The sequence below is a fragment of the Rhinoderma darwinii genome, chromosome 1 (assembly GCF_050947455.1).
Source record: "Rhinoderma darwinii isolate aRhiDar2 chromosome 1, aRhiDar2.hap1, whole genome shotgun sequence".
Classification (NCBI taxonomy): domain Eukaryota; kingdom Metazoa; phylum Chordata; class Amphibia; order Anura; family Rhinodermatidae; genus Rhinoderma; species Rhinoderma darwinii.
The window spans coordinates 219,199,125-219,222,713 of NC_134687.1; the positions used below are offsets into that span (position 1 = coordinate 219,199,125).

The 23,589-nt window shown below is 43.0% G+C and overlaps 1 protein-coding gene across 7 annotated transcripts in view; it reads left to right on the forward strand.

Moving 5' to 3' along the window:
• The window catches only part of SEPTIN11 (septin 11), a 124,825-nt gene that overhangs the window by 49,533 nt on the left and 51,703 nt on the right, over window positions 1-23,589 (forward strand). For all 7 annotated transcript variants that reach the window (XM_075861657.1, XM_075861694.1, XM_075861665.1 and 4 more), the window contains exon 3: window positions 6,244-6,439. In XM_075861657.1, the coding sequence (XP_075717772.1) occupies window positions 6,244-6,439 (196 nt within the window). The remainder of the gene's footprint in view (window positions 1-6,243; window positions 6,440-23,589) is intronic.

Below are 23,589 nucleotides of genomic sequence, written 5' to 3' on the forward strand. Positions count from 1 at the left end.
CTCTAATTATAATAGTACTATACACAGGATATACACTGTAAACACTACACCAATCACACTCTAAAAATCAATCAAACACACCACTTCACTCACATTCCTGTATTTTCTTGCTTGCAGTTGCAGACCATTACCAGTGTGCACCACCCATGACCCATATACTGTTTGATCCCCCATCACTATATCACACACACCCACCACTCACACACTGGACACAATCAGTACATCACACACACTAGACACAAACTACACACTAAACACACAGACACGTAATTTACACTAAAACACACCTCACACTAAACACCCACAACTCCCACTAAACACTCACAACTTCCACTAAACACCCACAACGCCCACACTAAACGCCCACTACACACCAACACTAAACGCCCACTACACACCAACACTAAACGCCCACTACACACCAACACTAAACGCCCACTACACACCAACACTAAACGCCCACTACACACCAACACTAAACGCCCACTACACACCAACACTAAACGCCCACTACACACCAACACTAAACGCCCACTACACACCAACACTAAACGCCCACTACACACCAACACTAAACGCCCACTACACACCAACACTACACACCAACACTAAACGCCCACTACACACCAACACTAAACGCCCACTACACACCAACACTAAACGCCCACTACACACCAACACTAAACGCCCACTACACACCAACACTAAATACCCACTAAACACACACCACTCACACACTAGATGCATACCTCACACGCAGACACCATAATACATTAGACACACATATAGCTCACACAAAGTGCATATATCACTCATACAATGGATATACAATGCAAACACTACACCAATCACACTACAAAAATCAATCAAACACACCACTTCACTCACATTCCTGTATTTACTTGCTTTCTGCTTGCAGATGCAGACCATTACCAGTGTGCACCACCCATGACCCATATACTGTTTGATCCCCCATCACTTTAGCAGGCTGGTTGCAGCTTTTCTGAAGAGATAAACCTGCTGGTGCTGTGCAGTAGTTGTGAGGCACACACCTGGCAGGGGCACGAGTCTTCTTCTCGGCAGCAAAACTGAAGCTGTGCTCTGTGAGCAGAGCAGAAAGCAAGCCTAGCACTGTTTGGCTAAAGCTCCGCCAATCAATGTTAGGCTTGATTTCTACATGTAGTCAGGCAGGACTCTACTGATTAGCTGGGAACCTGTGCAGAAAACAAGACTAGCATTGATTAGCCGAGGCACGGCCAATAATCACTAGACTTCTTTACTGCACACTCCCGTCATTGCAGAGGAGCATCTCCAAGCAAAGTGTAGTTGTAAACACCAGGGGGCGGAGCCCGAGCCCAACACTATCCGACATTGATTGTGTGAGCACCCGGCCCACTGCTCACCGGCCCTGCTGGCTCCCCCCCTCTAAGTTGCGCCTGGGGCACATGCCCCGCCTGCCCCCCCCCCCCCCGTAGCTACGCCCCCGGCAATGCCATCTTCATACATAACAGTGCTTCTCCTTACTCCTGTCCTGCTCTGGAGTGTGAGGCCCACACCCACAAGTCTCAATAAGATCTGACAATGAGCATTTCAATAGAGAGGAGTTGTGACAGGCACCCCCGAAACACAAACCTATGAGGAGGCAGTTTTCTTACTTCTGTGTTGAAGTTAGTAAGAGAACAGCCTGGCGGCCTAACTTTGAGATCTACAGGTACCCACTGTGAGGTCTACGGTAGATCATGGTCTGTTTTTTGGCCACCACTGTTCTAGGGGATTGGTCAGATAGTTCTGTATAAACCTAGAGATGCACATGATTAATGATATCACGATAACTCTGCAACAGTATCTATAACAGAGCATGTTGAATTTTTTAAATTTTTCTTTGTCAAAGGATGTTGTAAATGCTAAAGAAATAAAATGCATTTGGGAGATAATAATTAGCATGATTGAACTGCCAGCACATAGAGAGGAACTGTGCTTTGTTTATAATCAGCTGATTGGCTGGATATAATTCAGATAATAGGTGCTTCAGATTGTGCTGGGATTTCCTGCTGTAGAGGTAAAGAGAGCTTCTCATCTATTCACATGAATATTGATTTTTACATGGGGCGTATAGCAATTACAATGTTTTTTTGTTTTTTTACCTGGACAGTTTTGGTGGTTGTCTTTAAAGTTGCTTTATTTCCACTCATTTTAAATTTTTCCTACATAGTTATATTTAGAAACTCGCCTACTGCAACTAAAATATAATGAAAAAAATGAAATGCTTTCATTTCCTTTCCTGCTTTTAATATCTGATTACTTAATCTGAAATCTTGTATGATATTGTTGTTTTATTGTAATGTATATACAATGCTTACTGATAAGTAGATGCATGATGTGTAAAGACCCAAATGGTTATTTGGTGTGGATGATTCATTTACACTGGGAATCCAGAATTTTTAAGTTCCCGTTTAACCCTTTCATGCCGACAATCTGTATATTCACATCCTATCTGCATATACCCCGTGCAGCCAGGGCGTGAATCTACAGACCCCTGCATCTGCCGGCATAGCGCTGGGGAGATCGCTCTGACGCCGGCGATGTCCGTGTCCCCAGCTTCCCAGTAACCTGTTCTCTGACAGCCGAACATGTGATCACCATGATTAACCAATCATGGTTATCTCTGAAAATATACTTTCTATATACTTTGTAAATGTATATATATTTGTGTGTGTGTGTGTGTGTGTGTATATATATATATATATATATATATATATATATATATATATATATATATATATATACACACACGCGCACACAAATATATACATTTACAAAGTATATAGAAAGTATATACTTTGTATTCCCTGTGCCCCTTAGTGTTAGAATAGGCAGGCAGGAATAGTAGGTTCGTTAGCGTGATCATAAATTGTTAGTTAATTAAGTCATACATTAACTATTTAGTGTAATTTAATAAATTACACTAAATCTGGCCCTTTTTTGATCAATTGTTTAGTTGTAATATAAAATGTGTTGCATATGTAGTAAAAATATATATTTTTTGAAAGTGTGATTTTTTTTTTTTTGCGAAAAAAAAACCCCCCTAAAAAAATGGTTTGTTATCCGAAGTAGTTAAGAAGGAAGTAGTTCGGAAGTTATGACCGTTTAAAAGAATGTATGCAAAAACTTTAAATTTAGGCCTGGTCATTGAGGCCTCGATGACCTTTGGTCCTGAAAGGGTTAATAAGTATACTTATGGGACATTTTTACTGCCTATAATGAAATGTCAACTTTACATTAGTAATGTGTGTGTGTGTGTGTGTGTGTGTGTGTCTTTAAGATCTTTGATTACTGTGATAAAAGCTATGGCAGTCTCCATAAAATGACACCACTTATCTTCCTTGAGTCGTGTTAACCACCTCATCTAGAATAGAAATATCATTACTTGTTATACTAAGGATAGCATTCTACATCCAAAAGTCATTCAAACAAACCAAAGAAGTGCTTCAATGAGGTATACATGTTAGGCTACGTCTGACACTGGTGTTTGGGAGATCTACTCTACCATCCATCATTATTAACATTATTGATGTTTCTTGGAGAATGATGATGCATGAGAAAACCAATGTCTAAACACCAGTGTCAATGCAATTCCAATATCCTAATATAATGACATTAGCAAATGTTTGTTGCAAAATCTTAGCTGAATATACTAAATTGGCAGGTGCAGGATTTCCATCAGTCGCCAACTGCTTGCCTACTGAGGCCTGTTGGTTGACCACATGCTACCATTACTTGCAGTTCATAGTGTAGAGCAGTGGTCCCCAACCTTTTTTGCACCGAGGACCAGTTTGATGCAAGAACATTTTTCCAGGGATCGGTGGGGTTGGCGGGGGTTAAAGTCTGTTCACACATTGCGTAAATACGGAGTATACCTGTATTATAATACCTGTATTATGCTGCGGAAAATCTGCAACATAATACAGTAGCAGCAAAGTGGATGAGATAAAACAAGTCTTATACATACTCTGTGTAAATACTGAGCGAAAAAAACGCACTGAAATGGACCTGCGGTGCAGAATTTTATTCAGGAGCATGTCAATTGTATTTGTGTAAACGCTGCTTTATTTTTTGCGGGTTTTCCCCATTGAATTCAAAGGGGAGGTAAAATCCACAACAAATAGCAGCAGGGGCGTAGCTGAAGGCTCATGGGCCCTAGTGCAAGAATTCAGCTTGGGCCCCCCTTCCCCTCTCCAACACCACCAGACCCCTGCCCGCGCCTATGCCCAGCCGCCTTGCCCAACAGTCCCCATGGATGCCCCCACAGTATAATGCCCACATAGCTGCCTCCTCAGTATAATGCCCCCATAGCTGCCTCCTCAGTATAATGCCCCCATAGCTTCCCCACACAGTATAATGCCCCCATAGTATATTGCTCCCCATAGCTGCCCCCACACAGTATTGTGCTCCCCATAGCTTCTCCCACACATTGTAAAGCCCCATAGTATAATTCTTCCCATTGCTGCCCCCACACAGTATAATGCTCCCCATACAATATAATGCTCGCCATAGCTGCCCCCACAGTGTAATGCCCCCCATAGCTGCCCCCATAGTATAAGGCTCCATAGAGTAAAATGCTCCCATAGCTGCCACCATATCAGCCCCCCTCCCATACCCAGTATAATTCCCCCATATGTGCCTAATAAAAATTAATAACATAATTACTTACCTATGCCCGCTCCCACGACAGGGGGAGGGCCCTTCTCCGGTCTGTGCTATGAGTGACTCTGCTCAGACAGGCCCGGTGACCTCACTACATCGCTACCTGGCTGCGCCGAGCCGCTCACGGCAGAGTGAATGCTGGGGCATGGAGCCGTCACTCTTGCTCCAGCATTCAATTCATCTGTATCATCAGTTGGAACTGGGACCAGTGGCGGTCACTTGGGATGAAACATCATCCTAGGAGGCCGGCCTGGATGACGTTAGAGGGCCGGCATCCTGGGATGACGTTTCATGAGGCTGCAGCAGTCTCCTGGGATGAAACGTCATCCCAGGAAGCCTACTCAGCAGTTTTCCACAACGGACATTCCGGGCGAAAAACTGCACCACAGTTTGGTGCGTTTCTTCGCCCAAAATTCCCTGAGGCCACCGAGGCGGATACCAGATACCGCGGCCAGGGAACCAAATGATCCGTGGCCCGGTATAGGCCCGGTGGTTGGGGATCACTGGTCTAGAGGACAGGGGTGGGTTAACTATTGGAATTTTAATAATGTTAGTTTTAAAAACAAATGGTTTGTCCTTTGTACCTAGATGGTGGCATGAGGCTTTGAGAATCGTTACTTTGGCATAAACAAAGACCTATATAATAATAGGGGAAGTTTACAGACTTGTCAGAGTGGAAAGTATTATTGTGCTCATGGCTACCCTTGGAATTTTATTACACTGTTAGGCCTTATTCACACGAAAGTGTCTGTTTTGAGAGAGCAAAAAAACGCTGTGGTGCGTGCCTGTGTGAGTTCTGCGCATATGGCAGCGTGATGAAACTCTGTTTTTATGTTTACAAACATAAAAGCAGGAGGTGCTTTTCTTGTTTCATTCATTTATGCTTCCGTGTGCCGTGCGCGATTTTCATGCACCCATTGACTTCAATGAGTGCATGATGTGCGAAAATTGGCCAAGTATAGGAAATGTTGTGAGTTTTAAGCAGCGCAGATACGCAGTTCGTGTGAATAAGGCCTTACTCTGCAGTGACGCAAATTAAGTGGTGTGTTCTCGAAATGTGTTTTTCTTTTTAATCACTTATTTGCTTTAGGGGAAAATACCTGTTAGAAGCGCTAGTCCCAATTTTTTACACACACACACCCCCCCCCCCCCCCCCAGTTTGGTGAAGTGAAAGGTAGTGAGATGTACTGGCTGACCAGGTGGTTTATTTTACAGGCAGCCGCTCTGTTCCGTGCCGTCGTTGGGTCACGTGATCTTTATTCTGACACTAATCCTACACTATCTTTTATACCTGGGGGGGGGGGACTTAGCCGGAGTGCTTTTTTTTTTTAAGCAATGCTCTGCAAGGTAATCTAAATTTAGACATGGCATTTGTCCATGATTTGAAACATTTTATGATCATTCACAAGCAATATTCCTATGCTGAATTAAAATGATTAACTTTTTGCTACAGGAATTCTTGAGACCCTCTTCTAGATGCCATGTAAATGCCAACGACACATTCGACTGTGTGTAATCTCCATATTTGTTTATTTTCAGGTGAAACGGGCATTGGAAAGTCAACTTTAATGGACACTATATTTAACACAAAATTTGAAAGTGAACCAGTTTCTCACACTGAGCCCGGAGTGCGATTAAAAGCGAGAAGCTATGAACTCCAGGAGAGTAATGTGCGCCTGAAGCTAACTATAGTTGACACAGTAGGATTTGGAGATCAGATTAATAAAGATGATAGGTATGTGTATGGACAAATATCATTACCATAGATATGTTACACTTCCAGGTATGGCGATGTAATCAGTGTATTTAGGGTTTTGTCCAGGTCCTGCATGTAAAAATCTATCTGTATGTTGCCGTACATAAGTAATGCTAATTAAAAGTATACATTCACCATTGCTATTTACCACTTAAAAGTGGATTCTGGGCATACTCCTTTATCACCTATCCACATAATAGGTTATAAGTGTCTGATTGTTGGGGGCCCCACTGCTTGGACCCTCACCATTCCTCACTGCACCCCTCTTCCCCCGTGAGGAGAGCATTGAATCAAAGTCTATAGGAATGACGGAGAGAGCCGAGTTTGGCGCTCTGCTGTTTCTGTCAGTCCCACAGACATTGAATGGAGCGGCAGGGTGCATGCTTATCTGCCGCTCCATTTAAGCTCCTCCTCACTATGGGGGTGCAGTGAGAAGGGGCTGGGGATTCCCATTCTAGTGATCGCGGGGGTCCCAGCAATCAGACTCCTATCACCTATACTGTGGATATGTGATAAATGTAGATTCTGAAAATACCCCTTTAATTTTCAAGATTCACTGTGGTGCTATAACAATGTAATAAGTGAGGTATTTTACATATCCCCCTTGTATTCCATAAATAGGAAATTATGTTAAAATGATGTCATAGATACATGTGAGTACGAAACATTGGTTAAGTCTATGATCTCCAACCACCTCTGATTTCTAGCATGACAGATCTCTATTAAACTCCATTGTCATTGCTCAGAGATTTCTGGAATTGAAAATCTAAGGCTGGGTTCACACGAGCATGTTCGGTCCGTAAAGGACAGAACGTATTTCGAGCGCAAGTCCCGGACCGAACACACTGCAGGGAGCCGGGCTCCTAGCATAATAGTTATGTACGACGCTAGGAGTCCCTGCCTCGCTGCAGGATAACTGTCCCGTACTGTAATCATGTTTTCAGTACGGGACAGTAGTTCCACGGAGAGGCAGGGACTCCTAGCGTCGTACATAAGTATGATGCTAGGAGCCCGGCTCCCTGCAGTGTGTTCGGTCCGGGACTTGCGGCCAAAATACGTTCCGTCGTTTGCAGACCGAACATGCTCGTGTGAATCCAGCCTAACACAACGTTCTAATCACGCTGCTTTTCAGTTGAATGACCCTCTGTGTGGCATGTTAGGTCAGACTTTTTTCTGGAAACCTTTGAGCTCATGTATGAAGTCTCAAATGCCAAACACACAGGTGCACAGCTTGTTACAAGTCAGAACTCTGATAACTGTACTGTAACGAACCGTGCACCTGTGTGTCCATTATAAGACCAGGACAAATTTTTATCCACTCTAAGTAAATAATGACATTTTCTTTTGAATGACTGCAAGCAGAGATCTTAAAAACCATGAGGAATTTATACAGAATGTATTTTTTTTAAAATTGTTTACTTTCACTATATAAAGAATAACCTTTATTTTCTGAAACTGTAATATCACTTTAAAGCGTAAAGATGCATGTCAAGATTACCAGATGCTTCTTATAGCACTATACTATATATAGCATTTTTCATAACCATTTATTATCGGTCAGGAACACTTGGTCTTTTGATACCATCTGGTCGTGACTAGCACCATCTAGACATGGTTCAATTGTCAATTAGATGGTTAAATGAACTATTGAAGGATTTCTTTTCAGAACTGAATAAGTATAGAATGTTATGATGGTACATTTTCATATAAGAGAGTAGTATAATCTGCTTAAAATGTTTCAAAAGAATATGAAAAATGGTAGAAAATGCTTTAACTGCCAAAACAGCTTTCAGACGTTACAATTTGTCCTTTAACCCTTTCCCGTCGCAGCCCTTTTTCAGATTTTCCTTTTCGTTTTTTCCTCCCCACCTTCCAGAAGCCATAATGTCTTTATTTTTCCATCGATATAGTACTATGAGGGCTTGATTTTTGCGGGACGAGTTGTAGTTTTTCGTAGCACCATTTATTTTGCCATAAAATGTACTAGGAAACGGGGAAAAAAATTGTGGGGTAGAAAGGGAAAAAAACAGCGATTCCTCCATGTTTTTTTGCGCACCATTTTTACGGAATTCACTGTGAAATTAAAACAACATGTTAACTTTATTCTGTGGGTCAATACGATTTACGGCGATACCAAATAGATGTCGTTTTTTATATGTTTTACTACTTTTACAAGTAAAAACCGAAGTTCAAAAAAGAAAAATTTATTTTGTGTCGCCAAATTCCGAGAGCCATAACTTTTTTATTTTTCCCTCGATTAAGTGGTATGAGGGCTTATTTTTTTGCGGGATAAGCTGTAGTTTTTAATAATACCAGTTTGGTGTACATGCGATGTTTTGATCACTTTTTATTTCATTTTTTGTGGGAGATTAGGTGACCAAAAAATAGAGATTCTGGCGTTTACAATTTATTTATTTTTTGACGGCGTTCACCGTGCGGGTTAACTCATTATACATTGTAATAGTTCAGACTTTTACGGACGTGGCGATGCCAATTATGTTTATTTTTTTATTTTTTTTACTATGCTCTAGGGGGAAATGGGAAAAGGTTTTTTTTTTTTTTACATTTTTTTTTTTTACATAAAAAAACTACTTTATTTAACTCATTTTTACTTTTTTCTTTTATTAGTCCCCCCTAGGGGACTTCAACCAGCGATCGTTGGATCGCTTGAACGATAGCCCTGAGGCAGGGCTTAATAGGTGCACAAAGATGGCGGACCTGGGGGCCTTCAGCGGGCCCCAGGCAGCCATAGCGACCATCACCCTCCCCACCCGCGATTGAGTTCACACAAAAATATTATTAAAATGATTTTAACAGTGTATAGTAGCCAAATAGCAGATGAATTCTAAATAATTATATATACAGTTAGGTCCAGAATTATTTGGACAGTGACACAAGTTTTGCCATTTACCAAAACATATTGAACATGGTTATATAATCAATATGGGCTTAAAGTGCAGACTCTCCGCTTTAATTTGAGGGTATTCACATCCTAATTTGAGGAAGGGTTTAGGAATTACAGCTCTTTAATATGTAGCTGCCTCTTTTTCAAGGGACCAAAGGTATTTGGACAATTATCTGAAAAGCTATTTAATGGGCTGCATAGGCTATTCCCTCGTTAATCCATCATCAATTAAGCAGGTAAAAGGTCTGGAGTGGATTCCAGGTGTGGCATTTTTTTCTTTTTTTTTTTTTTCTTTTTTTATAGTTCGTACGGCTGAAAAAAGACACATGTCCATCAAGTTCAACCAAGGGAAGGGAAAAGGGAAGGAAAAATTTCTACACATAGGAGCTAATATTTTTTTGTTCTATGAAATTATCTAACCCTTTTTTAAAGCCATCTACTGTCCCTGCTGTGACCAGCTCCTGTGGTAGGCTATTCCATAGATTCACAGTTCTCACTGTAAAGAAGCCTTGTCGCCTCTGCAGCTTGAACCTTTTTTTCTCCAGACGGAGGGAGTGCCCCCTTGTTTTTTGAGGGGGGCACTCTCAGTTTGCATTTGGAAACTGTTGCTGTGAACCCACAACATGAGGTCAAAGGAGCTCTCAATGCAAGTGAAACAGACCATCGATAGGCTGAAAAAAATGAAGAAATCCATCAGAGAGATTGCACAAATGTTAGGACTGGCTAAATCAACAATTTGCTACATTCTTGGAAAAAAAAAAAGAGCGCACTGGCGATCTTGTGAACTCCAAAAGGCCTGGATGTCCGTGGAAGACAACAGTGGGGGATGATCGCAGAATCATTTCCATGGTGAAGAAAAACCCCTTCACAACATCTACCCAAGTCAAGAACTCTCTCCTGGAATTAGGTGTATCCGTATCTAAGTCTACCATAAAGAGAAGACTTCATGAGAGCAAATACAGAGGGTTCACCACAAGGTACAAACCATTAATCAGCCTCAAAAATAGAAAGGCCAGATTAGACTTTGCCAAACATATAAAGAAGCCGCCCAGTTCTGGAACAGCATGAAATGAAGATCAACCCGTACCAGAATGATGGGAGAAAGAAAGTATGGAGAAGGCTTGGAACGGCTCATGATCCAAAGCACACCACATCCTCTGTAAAACATGGTGGAGGCAGGGAGATGGCATGGGCATGCATGGCTGCCAAAGGCACTGGGTCACTAGTATTTATTGATGATGTGACTGAAGACCGAAACAGCCGGATGTATTCTGAATTGTTCAGGGATATACTTTCTGCTCAGATTCAACCAAATGCAGCAAGGTTGATTGGACTGCGAAAGCAACCCAGGATTTTTTTAAGGCAAAGTGGAATATTCTGCAATGGCCAAGTCAATCTCCAGATCTCAACCCGATCGAGCATGTATTTCACTTGCTTAAGACAAAACTTAAGGCAGAAGGAACCACAAACAAGCAACAACTGAAGACAGTTGCATATAAAGGCCGGGCAAAGCACCACAAAGAAGGAAACACGGCGTTTGGTGAAGTCCATGGGTTCCAGACTTCAGGCAGTCATTGCCTGCAAAGGATTCTCAACAAAGTATTTAAAAAAAACTTTAATTTATGGTAATGTTAATTTGTCCAATCACTTTTGAATTAAAGAGGCTCTGTCACCAGATTTTGCAACCCCTATCTGCTATTGCAGCAGATAGGCGCTGCAATGTAGATTACAGTAACGTTTTTATTTTTAAAAAACGAGCATTTTTGGCCAAGTTATGACCATTTTTGTAGTTATGCAAATGAGGCTTGCAAAAGTCCAAGTGGGTGTGGTTAAAAGTCCAAGTGGGCGTGTATTATGTGCGTACATCGGGGAGTTTTTAATACTTTTACTAGCTGGGCGCTCTGAAGAGAAGTATCATCCACTTCTCTTCAGAACGCCCAGCTTCTGACAGTGCAGATCTGTGACGTCACTCACAGGTCCTGCATCGTGTCGGCCACATCGGCACCAGAGGCTACAGTTGATTCTGCAGCAGCATCAGCGTTTGCAGGTAAGATCGACTTACCTGCAAACGCTGATGCTGCTGCAGAATCAACTGTAGCCTCTGGTGCCGATGTGTCCGACACGATGCAGGACCTGTGAGTGACGTCACAGATCTGCACTGTCAGAAGCTGGGCGTTCTGAAGAGAAGTGGATGATACTTCTCTTCAGAGCGCCCAGCTAGTAAAAGTATTAAAAACGCCCCGATGTACGCACATAATACACGCCCACTTGGACTTTTACTTTTAACCACACCCACTTGGACTTTTGCAAGCCTCATTTGCATAACTACAAAAATGGTCATAACTTGGCCAAAAATGCTCGTTTTTTAAAAATAAAAACGTTACTGTAATCTACATTGCAGCGCCTATCTGCTGCAATAGCAGATAGGGGTTGCAAAATCTGGTGACAGAGCCTCTTTAAACCTGAAAGTCTACACTTCAATTACATCTCAGTTGTTTCATTTCAAATCCAATGTGGTGGCATGCAGAACCCAAATCATGAAGATTGTGTCACTGTCCAAATACTTCTGGACCTAACTGTATATTATAGAAAAGTCCAGAGCAGCACTGAAAAATGCTCAATGTGCAGAGCGGGTGCAAATCCCAAGATCCAGGCCAAGGATCTTCTTACAATAGAATAAAGGAAGGGCAGCACTCCAAATTTGCAAAAGTGAAAAAAGTAGTTTGTTCTATGTATCCTATCTATCTATCTATCTATCTATCCCCTCCTCAACATTGAAATTGCAACACCAAGAAGGGCAAGCTGTAAGGCCTCATTCACACTTCCATTGGCCGTCGTACGGCCACTGACGGATCCGTGGAACACGGACTGCACACAGATGCCTTCCGTGTGCAGTCCGTTGTTTCACGGACCAAAAGAAGGAAAAGGCCGAGTCTGTTCCATCAAAAACTGACAAAAGTAGGACCTCCTATTTTTGTCGGAACGGCCGCACGGTTCCGTTAAAACAACGAAAGTGTGCATGGACCCATTGAAATGTGTCCGGGTGCTATCAGTTAAAAAACGGATAGCACCCTGAAGAAAATAATTGAAGTGGGCATGAGGCCTAAGGTTATGCAAATCGAGGAAGTAGCAGGTGTCGCTAAGATCTGCAAATGATCACATTTTTAAGCACCTAGCTCCAATCTGTGGCATTTGCGAGGGGCATAAAAGCCAGATTGAAAGCAAAGTTTTTTTTAGTCACATGTAACCTCAAAAATTATCAAGTGGTGTGGGATGATTGTGCAATGCCTCATGTTCGGCGATGTGTTCGTTATCGCCTCAAGTCGCAAACTGAGAGGGACAAAATCCTTGGTTTATCAGTCCAGCAGATCGCTACGCACCTAAGCCAAGATGTCAGCACTGTTCAACGTTGCGTGTCCCGGAGGTTGGGAGAACAACATTGTTGACGCAATCCTGTGCAAAATCTATTAGACTGAAGGTTTAGATGGGTGTGTCAACACACACACACTTCAGTCACTTGCCCAGATCCAAATCCATTAGTTATATCTATATATTGGAGAGAAGTAAGACACACAAAGACTATGGGTATGCTTTGTATACCCAAAAATGCTTTTTGGGTTTATTGTTAGTATGCAGTTACAATTGTATCCCAAAAGAGGGGAGTAGGCTTGAGCTGAGGGAGTTGACTTGAGCTGACCCAATCACAAGCAAGAAAGGTTTCTTATGGGAAATCACATGTAAGACAAAAGATTCCTACGAGAATCGTACAACTACAAAGTCAACACGTCTAGATGAGAAGGTAAACACATAACACATCCACGTCCTTATAGGAAACTTAGATGTGGAATGGCAAACACAAGAGTTCTCAGACAGTAACTTAGATATGAAAAGGTAAACATGAGTTTCCCAGACAGTCCCAGCATGTGTTTGATTTTACAGAAAACAGAAACTTCAAACTATAAGACAGATTCTTTATTCAAAACGGAGTCACGTAAACACACTTTACTCAAAACGAACGGGAAAGTACTGCAGGTGAAATTGGGCGTCACATCCCAAGCCTAGGGCGGCAACCAGTGTCGACACAAACCACCAGAAGGCGTTTGCACGACATTGGACTATGAGCCAGACGTCCAGCTACAGATGTTCCATTGACCACACACCACCGCTCTCAAAGGCTATCATGGTGCACAGCAAGACGGCAATGGAGGTCTATCCTTTTCAGTGAGGAGTCACGCTTTTGTCTCGGACATAATGATAGCCGGAGGTTGGTCTAGAGACCACGTGGGCAACGCCACGAAGAGGCCTTCACAATGGAACGTCACACCGGTCCTACTCCCGGGATTATGGTGTGCGGTGGCATAATGTACGGTAGCCGGACCCTTCTAGTCTTAATTTCAGGTACACTAACAGGTCGGTGTTACATTGATTTGGTCGTGGAACCAGTGGTACGGCCATTTCCCTAAGTGTCCCAGAAGCTGTTTTTCAACATGATGCTAGGCCTCATGTTGCTCATGCTACTGTGAGCAGCCTGCATGGCCTAAACGTACTACCATGGCCTACAGCGTCTCCGGTCTTGTCTCCCATTAAGGACATCTGGGACATCATTGGTCAGCAATTGCAAAGGGAGCTGCTAGCAGCCAATGTTGATGATTTGCGTGCCCAAGTGCATTCAGCGTGGCATAACATTCCTCACACAACCATTAATAAACCTCATTGATCGCATGCTATGTAAGTTCGTGTATTTCTGCGCGTGGCGCTCATACTCGATACTGAATAAATCAAGATGTTTGGAATTTTTTTCCCCATTTTTTTATTATTTACTTATTGTTAACATGTCTATTGACACTGTGATTTCCATAATTCCAAAACTTCTTGGTGTTGCAATTTCAATGTTGAGGAGTGTATATGCACACTATATGGGCAAAAGTATTGAGACACCTACACATTACACCTACAGTAGGTTTAATGACATCCCCATTCTAAATCCATAGGCATTAAAGAACGTGGCGGTTTTCATACTGATGACCCATCCACAGGATACGTCATCCGTATATGATGGGTGGGGGTTCGTCACCCAGACCCTGCACCGATAAGCTGTTCCAGTTGCCTACAGGCATCGGATGTCCGTGCCAAAAGCAGTTGTCTCTGATAACAGTATAGCGGCTCTGCTGCAGTACTGCAGCTCTACTCCTATTCAAGTGAATAAAAGCAGAGTTGCAGTACTACAGCATGGCTGCTTTACGTTGTACGGAGCCATCTACTTCCGACACCAGCCACTGCATAACATCTGGTGCCCAAAGGCAGACTGAACAGCTTGTTGGTGCAGGGTCGGGGTTTCGGACCCCCGCGGATCATATACTGATCACCTGTTTGTAACCGCCCATAGCCGTAAAAACACCTGTCCCTTACGGACTTTATTCTAATGCAGTAGCCTTTTCACAGGGCTGCATCAGAATAAAATAGCGCCGCTGGGAGGAGTTAAAGCTCCCTGCTCTCAGCTCCCGGAGGTAGCTGAGAGCTTGCAGCAGACCTGCTCGAGCGGGCAGGATCGAAATCGGTATCCCACCCTTTTAACGCCTCAGATGCGGCTGTCACTAACGACCGCCACATCTCAGTGATTTTAGAGGGAGGGAGCTCCCTCTCTCACCCTATTAAATTCCAACCATAAAGAAGGAAAATGCATAGCTCGCTGAGCTACGCTGTTTCCGTAAGTTCCATTGTAGTGAATGGCAGTTACAGAAGCAGCGTAGCATGTGAGTTACCCTATTTCCATAACTACTATTCAGTTCTATGGGACTTACGGAAACCGCGTAGCTCAGCGAGCTACGCATTGTCCTTCTTTATGGTTGGAATTCACCTGCTTCAGCAGCAACACATAGCAGCAGAATGGTTCTAAAGATAGGTGCAGGTCCCAGAGGTAGGACCAGCATTTGTCTGACATTTATGACCTATCCTGTGGAGAGGTCATAAGTGTCCCCGGTGGGAAAACCCCTTTAAAGGGAATGTGTTGCCAGAAAAACATGGTTTTTTTTTTTTAATTAAACATTTAGTGTGTAGGTGATTAAACATTGTTCAAATTTTTTTTTTTTTTTCACGAGTCAGGAAATATTATAAATTAGATTCTAATTTATAATATTTCCCATTGCTGGTCACTAGATGGAGCTATTCCCAAAATTGCAGCATTGCAAAATTGGGTAAAAAGCCCTCGCTCTAGTGAGCTCTCAGCATCCCCCCTCCTTTATCCTGGCTAGTGCCGGGATAAACGAGGGGTTTGAACGGTCTAACCTCCTACACTGTGTGTCGCCATTTTTTGAGCTAACACACAGTGTAGTAGGTTTACATACAGTAGTAAATGTACACAAACACGAACATACATTGAAATCTCTTACCTGCTCCTGCCGCCGCGGCTCCCTCCGGCCCGTCCGCTCCGTCTGCTGGCGCTGGTCCAAGTGCACAAGTCCGGAAGCCGCGACCGGAAGTAGTAATCTTACTGTCCGGCCGCGACTTCCGGTCCACAGGAAAATGGCGCCGGACGGCGCCAATTTCAAATTGGACTGTGTGGGAGCGGCGCATGCGCAGTTCCCACACAGACGGCGTACACAGAAGTGGATGGGACGGGAGCCGTTCGCAGTCCCTATGGGACTGTGGCTGCCGTATTCCATGTCTGTATGTGTCGTTAATCGACACATACAGAAATGGAACAAAAAATGGCAGCCCCCATAGGGAAGAAAAAGTGTAAAAATAAGAAAGTAAAACACAAACACACAAATAAATATAAACGTTTTTAATAAAGCACTAACATCTTTAACATATCAAAAAAAAAATTGTGATGACACTGTTCCTTTAAGTGGTGTAGGTTTCCAAATAGAGCCACTTTTTTGGTGTTTCCACTGTTTTGGTCCCTCAGGGGCTTTGCAAATGCAACATGGCACCCAAAAACCATTACAGCAAAATTTTGAGCTTCAAAAGCCAAATGGTGCTCCTTCCATTCTGAGCCCTGACGTGTTGTCAAGGAGCAGTTAATGAGAACATATGTGGTATTGCTGTACTCTGGAGAAATGTCTTTACATATATTGGGGTGCTTTTTCTCCTTTATTCTTTATTGAAATTAAAAAAATCTGGGCTAAAATGACATTTTATGAGGAAAAAAATTAATTCAGATTTTCACGGGCTACTTTGAATATGCTAGCATTTAGAAAAAAAAAACTATGGGGTAAAATTGCTCACTATACCTCTAGATAAATGTATTTGGGTGTAGTTTAAAAAATGGTCTATTTTTGAGGGTGTTTTCTATGTTTTGGCACCACAAGACCTCTTCAAACCTGACATGGTGCCTAAAATATACTCTAATAAAAAGGAGGCCGCAAAATCCACTTGGTGCTCCTTTGCTTCTGAGGCCTGTGTTTTAGTCCATCTAGGGCCACACTAGGGCCACATGTGGGATATTTCTAAAAACGACAGAACCTGTGCAATAAATATTTGGTTGTGTTTCTATGGTAAAACCTTCGGTGTTACAGAAAAAAATGGATTAAATGGATATTCTAAAAAAAAAAAAAATATATATTTGTGAATTTCACCTCCACATTGATGTAATTCCTTTGAAACACCTAAAGGTTTAAGAAACTTTCTAAATGCTGTTTTGAATACTTTTAGGGGTACAGTTTTTAAAATGGGGTGACTTAAGGGGGTTTTCTAATATATAAGGCCCTCAAAGCCACTTCAGAACTGAACTGGTCCCTAAAAACATAGGTTTTGAAAATGTGAGAAATTGCTCCTAAAGTCATAAGCCTCCTAACGTCCTTACAAAATAAAAGGATGTGCAAAAAACGATGTAAACATAAAGTAGACATATGGGAAATGTTAACTAGTAACTATTTTGTGTGGTATTCCTATCTGTCTTAGGGGGGATTCACACGAGCGTGTATTCGGTCCGTGCGGGCCGCGTGGTTTTCACGCGGCACGCATGGACCAATACAAGTCTATGGGGCAGTACAGACAGTCCGTGCTTTTTTGCGCAGCGTTTGTCTGCTGCGCAAAAAGCGCGACAGGTTCAATAACTCTGCGTATTTCGCGCATCACGCACCCATTGAAGTCAATGGGTGCGTGAAAATCACGCGCACCACACGGAAGCACTTCCGTGGGACGAGCGTGATTCGCGCAACAGCAGTGAAAAGGATGAATGAAAACAGAAAAGCACCACGTGCTTTTCTGTTTCCGAACATCCAAACGGAGTGTCTTTGCGATGAGCGAAGCCGGACAAGCGTACCGAACTTCACCGGGTTCGGCCAAACTCGTTTTGGCCGATCCCGGCAAAAAAATTATCAGTACGCGACGTCAGAAGATAGTCACTGTCCATGGTGCTGAAAGAGTTAAACTGTTTCAGCACCATGGACCGTGACTTCCGATCCCAAAATACATGAACCTGTAGAAAAAAAAAACAAAGTTCTGACTTACCGCTAACTCCCGGCTTCTTCCTCCAGTCTGACCTCCCGGGATGACAATTAAGTCCAAGTGACAGCTCCAGCCAATCACAGGCCAAGCACAGGCTGCAGCGGTCACATGGACTGGCGCGTCATCCAGGGAGGTGGGGCCCGATGTCAAGAGAGGCGCGTCACCAAGGACGCGTCACCAAGGCAACGGCCGGCAAGTTCTCGGTAAGTACGAACTTTTTCTTTTTTTTCTACAGGTTTTGCGATATTGTGTTCGGCATTCACTGTCGAGGGTGCTGAAAGAGTTAGCTCTTTCAGCACATTGGACAGTGACGGCCGTCGACTAGCCTCATCTCTATGATGGCGGCTGCGCGAAAATCACGCAGCCGCGCATCAGACACGGATGTCACACGCAGCTGTCAAATGGTTTTTGCGCGCGCAAAACGCCGCGTTGTTTGCGCGCGCAAAAACGCAACGCTCGTGTGAATCTGCCCTTACAAGCAGATACATTTAAATTTCAAAAAATTTTAATTTTTGCAAATTTTTGGTGGTGTTTTTTCTTTACAAATAAATACTGATTTTATCGACCAAATTTTTCCACTAACATAAAATACTATGTCACGAGAAAACAATCTCAGAATCGCTTGGATAATTAAACCATTGCAAAGTTATTACCACATAAAGTGACCCGTCAGACTTGAAAAAATGGGCTGTGTCCACAAGGCCAAAATTGTCTGTGTCTCCAAGGGGTTAAAATATGGCAACACAATAACAAATAATTTTGAAAAAAGTGTTTTTACTGTGTAAGGCTATGTTCACACGGAGTATTTTGGGGGAGGAATATCTGCCTCAAAGCTCCAAACGGAATTTTGAGGCAGATATTCCTCCCCCAAAATACTCCGTGTGAATAGCAATTATCGCGCCGTTTTTCGCCCGCGGCCATTGAGCGCCGCGGGCATAAAACACGCTTTCTCCTGCCTCCCATTGAAGTCAATGGGAGGTCGGACGCGGAAGCGCCCGAAGATAGGGCATGTCGCTTCTTTTTCCCGCGAGGCAGTTTTACTGCTCGCGGGAAAAAGACGCCGACGCCTCCCATTGAAATCAATGGGAGGCGTTCTCGGGCCGTTTCTGCCGAGTTTTGCGACGCGGTTTCCGCGTCAAAAAACTCGGCAAAAGACCCCGTGTGAACATAGCCTTAAAGTAGTAAAACATAAAAAAAACTGTATAAGTTTGTTATCGCTACAATCGTAACGACCCGCTGAATAAAGTTGTTATTTATACCACACAGTAAGCGCCATAAATTTAAGACGCAAAAAGGAACGGCAAAAATTTTTTTTTATTATTCCCACCCCCACCCAAGAAAAGTTAAAAGTTGTTCGATAAATTATATGTACCCAAAATTGTGCTTTTTAAAAAATACAACTTGTCCCCCATAAACAAGTCCTTATACAGCTATGTCAATGGAAAAATAAAAGCGTTATAGCTCTTTGAATGCAACAATGGAAAAATTAAAAAAATTCTTGGTCATTAAGGCCTAAAATAGGCTGGTCACTAAGGGGTCAATATGGAGTTAGTCCTCCCTTCTAAAACCGTTTCCACTCTTCTGGGAAGGGTTTCTACAAGATTTTTTTAGTGTGTCTGTGGATATTTTTGCCCATTTATCCAGTAGACCATTTTTGAGGTCAGTCACTGATGTTGGATTAGAGGGCCTGGCTCGCAGTCTCCGTTCTAGTTCATCCCAAAGGTGTTCAATGGGGTTGAGGTCAGTTCTCTGTGCAGGCCAGGCGAGTTCTTCCACACCAAACTCCCCCAACCTTGTCTTTATGGACCTTGCTGTGTGCACTGGGGAACAGTCATGCTGGAACAGAAAAGGGCCTTCCCCAAACTGTTTCCACAAAGTTGGAAGCATACAGCTGTCAAAAATGGCTTGGCATGCTGAAGTATTAAGATTTCCCTTCACTGGAACTAAGGAGCCTAGGCCAACCGCTAAAAAACAACCCCATAGCATTATCCCTCTTCCACCAATCTTTACAGTTGGCACAATGCTATCACGCAGGTAACGTTCTACTGGCATTCATCCATCAGACTGCCAGATAGAGAAGCGTGATTCATTACTCCACAGAACACTTTTCCACTGTTTTATAAGTCAGTGGCTGCGTGCTTTGTACCACTCCATCCGACGCTTGCCATTGTGCTTGGTGATGTAAGGCTTGCATGCAGCTGCTCGGCCATGGTAACCCATGCCATGGAGCTCCCGTCACACAGTTTTTGTGCCGATGTTAATGTCGGTGGAGTTTTGGAAAGCTGTAGTTATTGAATCAGAGCGTTGGCGACTTTTATGCACTATGCGCCTCAGCGCTCAGCGACCCCTCTCTGTAAATTTGCATGATCTGCCACTTCGTGGCTGAGTTGCTGTAGTTCCTAAACACTTTTACTTTGCAATAATAGCACTCAGAGTTGATCGTGGAATATCTAGGAGGGAAGAAATTTCACAAACTGACTTGTTGCAATGGTGGCATCCTATTAAAGTGCAACGCTTGAATTCAGGGAACTCTAAAAAAAAATTACCTGTTCTATCACAAATGTTTGTAAAGGCAGACTCCATGACTGAGTGCTTGATTTTATACAACCGTGGCAATGGAACAGAATGAAATAGCTGAATTTAATGAATATGAGGTGTTTGTCCATATAGTGTATATTCGAATACATTATTTCGAATATCTATCTATCTTATCTATCCTGTCCTGTGTCTGTCTGTCTGTCTATCGATCTGTATCCAATCAGCCATAACATTAAGGCATTGACTCCACAAGACCTCTGAAGGTGTTCTGTAGTATCTGACACCAAGATGTAAGCAGAAGATCCCTTAAAGGAACAGTGTCACCAAAAATTTTTAATATCCGTTTTATGTTAGGGTTTTATTAAAAACGTTTATATTTATTTGTGTGTTACTTTTTTCTATTTTTACACTTTTTCTTCCCTATGGGGGCTGCCATTTTTTTTTCCATTTCTGTATGTGTCGATTAACGACACATACAGACATGGAATACGGCAGCTCCAGTCCCATAGGGACTGCGGACGGGGCCCGTTCCATCCACTTTGGTGTACGCCGTGTGTGTGGGAACGGCGCATGCGCCGCTCCCACACAGTCCGATTTGAAATGCGCGCCGTCCGGCGCCATTTTCCTGTGGACCGGAAGTCGCGGCCGGGCAGTAAGATTACTACTTCCGGTCGCGGCTTCCGGACTTGTGCACATGGAGCAGCGGCAGCAGACGGAGCGGACGGACCGGAGGGAGCGGCGGCGACTGGAGCAGGTAAGTGATTTCTATGTATGTGCGTGTTTCAGTGTGTTTTACTAGTGTATGTAAACCTTCTACACTGTGTGTTAGCTCAAAAAATGGCGACACACAGTGTAGGAGGTTAGACCGTTCAAACCCCTCGTTTCTCCCGGCACTAGCCAGGATAAAGGAGGGGGGGATTCTGAGAGCTCACTAGAGCGAGGGATTTTTTCCCAATTTTGCAGCATAAAGCAATGTGGTTGCTTTACCACATGCAATGCTGCAATTTTGGGAATTGCTCCATCTAGTGACCAGTGCTGGGAAATATTATAAATTGAATCCAATTTATAATATTTCCTGACTCGTGGAAAAAATAAAAAAAATTTGAACAATGTTTAATCACCTATACACTAACTGTTTAACAAAAAAAAAAAACACATGTTTTTCTGGCAACACATTCCCTTTAAGTCCTGTAAGTTAGGAAGCGGGGCCTCCATTAATTGGACGTGTTTTGCACGAGTTTGGGGGCCAAGTTAACACCTTAAACGCTGTCATGTTCCTCAAACCATTAGACAATTTTTTACAGTGTGGCAGGGCGGCTGAAAGAACAATGTTTAGGTAGGTGGTAATATCCACATGAATGGCAGGACCCAAGCAGGTCCAAGCAGAACATGGCTGAGAACATAACACTGCCTCCCTCCACCGACTTGCCTTTTTCCCATGCACGTGGCCATCCGCATGATGTAAAATAAAATGTGATTCATCCTTCCAGGCTACCTTTTCCATTGCTCCATGGTTAAATTCTGTTGCACAGGTCAGCATTTGCACAGGGCTCCGGCTACACAGCCCCAAACACAGGAAGCTGCAATGCACTCTGTCCTGACACGTTTCAATCATAGCCAACATTAACTTTTTCTGCAATTTGTGCTACAGTAGCTCTTCTGTGGGATTAGACCAGACAGGATAGTCTTCGCTCCCCACGCATTGGACGCCTATGACTTTATCGCCGGTTCATGGGTTGTCCTTCATTGGGTCACTTTTGGTAGGTATTAACCACTGCATACCAGAAACTCCCCACAAGAACTGCTGTTTTGGAGATGCTCCAGTCATCTAGCCATCTCAATTTGGCCTTTGTCAAATTCGTTCAGATCCTTACGCTTGCCCTTTTTTCTAATCTGGAATCTCATAAAAATGAATGAATTCTATATTTTCATGCTGACCATGGCATCAATTCCAGGCACTGTGCACAAATCTGTCTTAAAGGGTTATTGCTACCTCAGAAAATTATGGCATATCCACTGGATATGCCATAAATGTCTGGCAGATGCATGTCCCAGCTTTGGGGCATGCAACTATCTCAAGAAGAAGGGGCACACGACCTGCCTGGTGTGGCTGCTGCCGGATCCGGTTGGGGATAGAATGGAGAGCAAGCAGTCGTGACTATTTCTGTAATTCCCATAGGAATCATTCCAAAGAGCTGCGCACATGTGCGGCCACATCTGCATTTATTTATATATTTCCCGCCTGGATGCGGCGGCCTCCTCACCAGGCCTAATGGGGGTTAGGTGACCTCCCCGTTCTCGAGATAAGTACCCTCGCCTATAATTTATAGCATATCCTGTAGATATGCCATAAATGTCTAAGGTGGGAATAAACCTCTAATGGAAGTGATTAATCATATATTGCCTCTGTTCAACAGATTTTTTCCAGGGATTATCCCAGACTGCAGAGATTGACACTGGAAGATCTAGTACATACAGTATAAGCAAATGTTGCTCTTGTTAGGTTCCATTCATACATCAGAAGGATAAGTGTGGTTAGCAAATTAATTTTCCATATGTATCCTGTGGTGTATGCCCCAAACTTGGTGCGAATAGAGCCTTAGTTGAATGGAGCAGTGTAGGACCATAAAGGAGATCAGTCTTGAATTTGAGGCATTGTGACTGACACCGTTCACTAGATCGCTAGTATTGATTTGAGATCATGACCAGGTGCAGTTTTGGGTAATTTAAGGCTAGGGTTGGTTCTTCCACCTGACAAATTTGCCACGTCACAATCTGGAGGCTTTTGAAAAGCATCTAGTCATCAGTGTGACTCTCAAAAGGAGATTTTACGGCCTATATGTGTAAGCAGTATGTTCGTTTTACTTTTTTATATTATAAGAAGATTGTCCCTCAAATCTTCAGATTTCTTTTTGGTGTGAAAGTTGGTTTTAATTGGATGTAACTGGTTTGTAATTTAATTAATTAAAAAAAAGGATAATGCATATCCAAGCAATAGGATCACTGAAGCTTGGCTGGTAATTGTGCTAAAAGCTTTTCAACATCTTCCTGTCAGTGTTACTAATGATGTGATCTGTGGATATTATACAGGCTCTGCCAATTATGCAGTTGTAATAACACGTATGGCATACTTGTCCTGTAACTAAACCTACAAAATTGTGGAGATGGGAAAGGGAAGGAAAACTCTGCACCGCAGCAGTTTTTTATTGGAATGCATCTTTCTTAGGTTCCCCCA